General features: G+C 45.5%; 1 protein-coding gene across 1 annotated transcript; it reads right to left on the bottom strand.

The window, feature by feature from the left end:
• Positions 1-3970: 3970 nt before the first annotated feature.
• On the bottom strand, positions 3971-4768 carry LOC128122664 (keratin-associated protein 4-1). The gene is made up of 3 exons (XM_052758300.1): positions 4658-4768; positions 4388-4462; positions 3971-4180 (listed from the first exon to the last, which is right to left on the bottom strand). The coding sequence occupies exons 1-3, from the start codon at positions 4766-4768 to the stop codon at positions 3971-3973; spliced, it is 396 nt and encodes a 131-aa protein (XP_052614260.1).
• Between the last annotated feature and the right edge of the window lie 258 nt (positions 4769-5026).

Genomic DNA, 5026 nt, shown 5'->3' with positions numbered 1-5026 from the left:
AGCAGCTGGAACAACAGCTAGACAGACACACAGCAGCTAGAGTGGCAACAGCTAGACATACAGCAGCTGGGATGACAGCAGTTGAGGCAGCAGTAGCTGGACACACAACAGCTGGGTCTGCAGCAGCTGGACACACAGCAGCTGGGCTGGCAGCAGGTGATCTGGCAGCAGCTGGGCTGGCAGCAGCCTTGGCCATAGTCCTGCTCAGAGCAGACAGAGCCTCAGCAGGAGCTGACCATGATGATGGAGGCTGGAGGTTTGGTCTGAGTATCCAAGAAAGTGATTTTTCTGAACTTAGGAGTCTCTTTCATACCTTTTGTCCCCTGTCAAGATGTTAACAGATAAGAAGTTACAAAATTAGGTAATTATACACATTTTCTTTTAAATTTGGTGTTTCCAAATCAACTCCTGTCCCTTGTATGCATCATACAATTTTAAATCTGCAGCTTTCTTTCCCAATCAGTGGTGTGGAACCCAATGATTTGTGACTGGCTGTCACTATATTCCTTCCTCAGCCATGGCTCAGTCTAGCTAGGCAAATACTGCAAGATCCATGCGACAGGACACATGGCGAATGGGAAGGCAACAGCAGAGATTAATGGAAGTGAAATAATTCCCGCTGTAGAATGATGGAACACAGGCTTTCAAAAGGAAGAACATGGGTCTAAGAGCATTCTGGGGGTTAGGGAGTTGGGAAAGGAAATTCAACACAATATATGTTGCCACGTTTCCTTTCAATGTTAGCTTGTTGGATGGGGTGGGATCACCCTATGAATCAAAGGGGCATGCATAAAAGTTCATCTTTCTGAAATAACCAACCAACACAGAACATTCAGTAGCACAACACTGGCAGCCTGTATTTTTTTAAAAACACCCAAGTTGTTCTGGGAGATGCTTAGGAAAGGCAACAGCCTTCTCTTCTGATCCTATGACTATTAAATTCCACCAGTAAGAAATATATTCTAAATCCAAGTATGTCTGATGTCCCCTCTTCTCAAAAAGATGAAATAGGAGTTGGTCTGATAATCAGCTTTGCCCATCACAGACAAATGCTGACAGTTACTAGTGTTTGGTTACAAGTTCTGATAATCAAGCATCTCAGAAGCAGAAATCCAATAGCCTCAACTCCCTGCTGCCCTGGCCACAAGCCATGTGACTCCTCATTCTTTTTTTTTTTTTTTTTTTGGTTTTTCGAGACAGGGTTTCTCTGTGTAGCTTTGCGCCTTTCCTGGGACTCACTTGGTAGCCCAGGCTGGCCTCGAACTCACAGAGATCCGCTGACTCTGCCTCCCGAGTGCTGGGATTAAAGGCGTGCGCCACCACTGCCCGGCAACTCCTCATTCTTAATGGTTTTCCACTGGACCCACCCTTCAGCTCCACACGCTGGCATCACTGTCTACCACATCACTAGTCTACCTTTTGGTCCTCCACAGCTGCTATCATTACCAGAGGGGTCAGTTTCCCCCATTCGAGAACGTCTCAAGTGTTGTACTGGTCCTTCCCTTAAGATAACTTCAGTCTATCGGCTCTTTGTTTTGATCAAGTATCTGTTTTCTGATAGAAGAGGCTTCAGACAGACCAAGCAAAACTAGGGATGTAGCTTCGGGAGGTATTTTTTCACCTGGGTATAATCAAGCCTGAGTTTTAACAGATTCTGCCGGATCTAAGACTATCCCAAAAGTACACACTCAGAGCACGACTTTCAAATGCAGCCTAAGTTCTTTCTTCTGGCAAATTTTAAATTGTTATTATATTTTATTTATTTTTCTGTGTGCATGTTTGTGTAAGGGGTGCACACATGTGTCACTGTGTGTGTATGTGTGTGTGTGTGTGTGTGTGTGTGTATGTGTGTGTGTGTGTGTGTGTGTGTGTGTGTAGGTCAGAGGACAATTTGTGGGAGTCAGTCATCTCCTTCCTCCCTTCCACTACATGGGTCCCAGGTTTGGCAGCAAGCACCTTAACCCACCTGAGCCATCTTGCTGGTCCATTCATGCAACTTTTTTCTTGCCTGTTTTTTAAGCTCTTCCCTCAACCCCTCCTGGAGTTATCTCTAGTGTCAATGCACTCCACCTCTGACAGAGAGCTTCCTCAGCTGCTCATGATTTATTTTAGCACAGTGTCTTTAGTGTGAAGGCAATTGGGGAGTGAGCAGCGTAGTCCATTTTCTGCCATATCTGCCCCCATGGCCACTGATCTCTTGCCTCATTTTTCTCCTTTCATTTATAACAATGTAAACAATCCCTGGCTGCATCCTCCTTCTCCCCTCCTGCTCCTCCTCTTTCTCCCTTCCTCCCCCTGCTCCTCCTCCTCTCCTCCTCCTTGTGCTCCTCCTTCCCTCTCCCTCCCCTCCTCCCCTCTTTCTGCTCCTCCTCCTGCTCCTTCTCCCCTCTATCTCCCCTCCCTTCCCTTCTTTTTCTTTCTCTTTTCATCCTGAGTTTATGACTTGTATACTTCCCTAGCATTCACTAGGTTTTAACTCGCTATGTATATATTTAACCCTTCCATATTGTCCTTCTCTGGAACAGAAGTTTTCCCCATTATATTCTATCTATTTGGGTCCTTCCTTTTATTCCTAAGCCTTATTTCAAAGACTAGTCTGTGAGTTTCTTGTTGGAAACTATTGGTCTTCACATGTCTTAATATCCTCAGAGTTCAATGGCCCTGTGAACCTGCCAATCATCTTATGGATTGAAAAGGAAAATTATTGTTAATTAAATGAGGTAGGTCATGTTATTTTGAAATATAGTTCTTTTTTACCATATGGATGGTAGGTTATATGCGCAAAATCTGCTTTCTTTTCCGCTTTTGAGTTGACATATAAAATTGTATGCATTTATGGGGTACTATGTGATGTTTTTATGTGTGTATGCATGACACACTGTTTAAATATGGGTTAATATTTTTACATGCTCAAATCTATATCATTTCTTGCTGGTGAAAATACTCAATGTCCTTTGTTCTAGCTGTTTTGAAATATAAACTATTTATTATTTGTAGCAACTTTCCTATGCAATTAAACACTCTATTTCATTTTTAAAGTTCTATTTGTTTATTTATTTTATGTATGTGGTGTTTCGTTTACATGTTTGTCTGTGTACCATGTACATGCCTGGTGCCTGTGGAGGCCATAAGAGAGTGATGGACTTAACCACTGAATCATCTCTCCAGTTCTAGAACGATCTCTTTTATCTAATTGTTTTACAGATGTTAGTCAGGTAGTCTTCCCTTGTGTCCCTCTATTTTCCCCAGAATCTCAGGCCACTTTTCTACTCTCTGCTTCTATGGGACCATTTTTTTTTTTTTTTTTTTTTTTTAGATTCCACATTTGAATGACATCATGTGTATTTTCTTTCTGTATCTGGCTGATTTCACTTACATAACCTCTTCCAATTCTAGCCATGTTGTCACAAATTACAAGACTCCACCTGTTTTATGAGTAAACAGCATTCCATTATGTATAAGGCATTTTATTTACCACTCATCGGTTGATGGACACAGGCTAATTCTGCTTCCCAGACAATGTGAATAATGCTGCAATAAATGTGGAACTACGCATACCTCTAACATACTAGCAAAACTAGTTTTCTTCCTGGTCATAGTAACTCAAACATCTTCTCACGTTGTAAGGAAAAATACCAGAAAATAAAACTGTTAATTTTCTAAAAATAAATGAAAAAAGATGCATATATTTCTAATATAAGGCAATATTTATTGAAGAATAGTTAAACACAGAATGGTGAAGTCCAAGGAAGTTGGAGACTCGAAGGATATGTTTAGCTGCACCATGCATCTGAGATACGCATGTAGAGAGGAGATCCTTGGGAAATATGGGCGGTACTTAGTAGGATTCTCTTCTGCCGGTTTCTTTCTGTTGTCAGGACAACAAAAGTAGGAATCATTTAATACACGGATGAGAAGTTCAGCTCACTGTGATTATGGCTGCCTCAGGGTTGGTAGTCAGACAGAAAATTCAACAAGAGGGGCGGCAGCAAGTTGTACCACAGCAGGTGGTCTGACAGACTGGGCGGCAGCAGCTGGACACTCCGCAGCTGGGGCGGCAGGTGGTCTGGCAGCAGATTGGGCGGCAGCAGCTGGACACTCCGCAGCTGGGGCGGCAGGTGGTCTGGCAGCAGATTGGGCGGCAGCAGCTGGACACTCCACAGCTGGGGCGGCAGGTGGTCTGACAGACTGGGCGGCAGCAGCTGGACACTCCACAGCTGGACACTCCACAGCTGGGGCGGCAAGTGGTCTGGCAGCAGACTGGGCGGCAGCAGCTGGACACTCCACAGCTGGGGCGGCAGGTGGTCTGACAGACTGGGCGGCAGCAGCTGGACACTCCACAGCTGGACACTCCACAGCTGGGGCGGCAGGTGGTCTGGCAGCAGACTGGGCGGCAGCAGCTGGACACTCCACAGCTGGGGCGGCAGCAGCTGGACACTCCACAGCTGGGGCGGCAGGTGGTCTGACAGACTGGGCGACAGCAGCTGGACACTCCACAGCTGGACACTCCACAGCTGGGGCGGCAGCAGCTGGACACTCCACAGCTGGGGCGGCAGGTGGTTTGGCAGCAGCTGGACACTCCACAGCTGGGGCGGCAGGTGGTTTGGCAGCAGCTGAACACTCCACAGCTAGGGCGGCAGGTGGTCTGGCAGCAGACTGGGCGACAGCAGGTGGTCTGGCAGCAGCTGGGCTGGCAGCAGCTCTCCTGGCAGGGACTTTGATCACAGCCCTGCTCAGAGCAGACAGAGCCACAACAGGAGTTAACCATGGTGTCAGAGGAGGAGGTTCTGAGTGGGTTTTGAAGAGAGTGAGTTTCTCAAATATGTGAGTCTCCTTAGTCCCTGTCCTCTTTTATACCCTGATGCTGTTCAGGTTAAAGGTCATTTCCTTGTTATTGTTTCTCTTAATATATAAACAGTTACAAAATTAGTTAATTGTGGAAGACTCTATGCAAAAGTTAGATGGAATGCATTCTTCTTTCTCAGGGTCAGGGTTTATCAAATCAGTCTTTCCTCCTTAGTCACCT

The sequence above is a fragment of the Peromyscus californicus genome, unplaced genomic scaffold (assembly GCF_007827085.1).
Source record: "Peromyscus californicus insignis strain IS unplaced genomic scaffold, ASM782708v3 Scaffold_3__1_contigs__length_106647218, whole genome shotgun sequence".
Taxonomy (NCBI): Eukaryota; Metazoa; Chordata; class Mammalia; order Rodentia; family Cricetidae; genus Peromyscus; species Peromyscus californicus.
This window is presented reverse-complemented; position numbering and strand designations above follow the sequence as displayed.

Excerpts from the sequence above, each read along its gene's own strand:
- LOC128122664 (XM_052758300.1), bottom strand. The coding sequence starts at position 4,768 with ATGGTTAACTCCTGTTGTGGCTCTGTCTGCTCTGAGCAGGGCTGTGAT. Across the intron at positions 4,463-4,657 it reads AGACCACCTGCTGTCGCCCA|ACCACCTGCCGCCCCAGCTG; the intron begins GTCTGCTGCCAG and ends CCAGTCTGTCAG. Across the intron at positions 4,181-4,387 it reads TGTCCAGCTGCTGCCGCCCA|ACCACCTGCCGCCCCAGCTG; the intron begins GTCTGCTGCCAG and ends CCAGTCTGTCAG.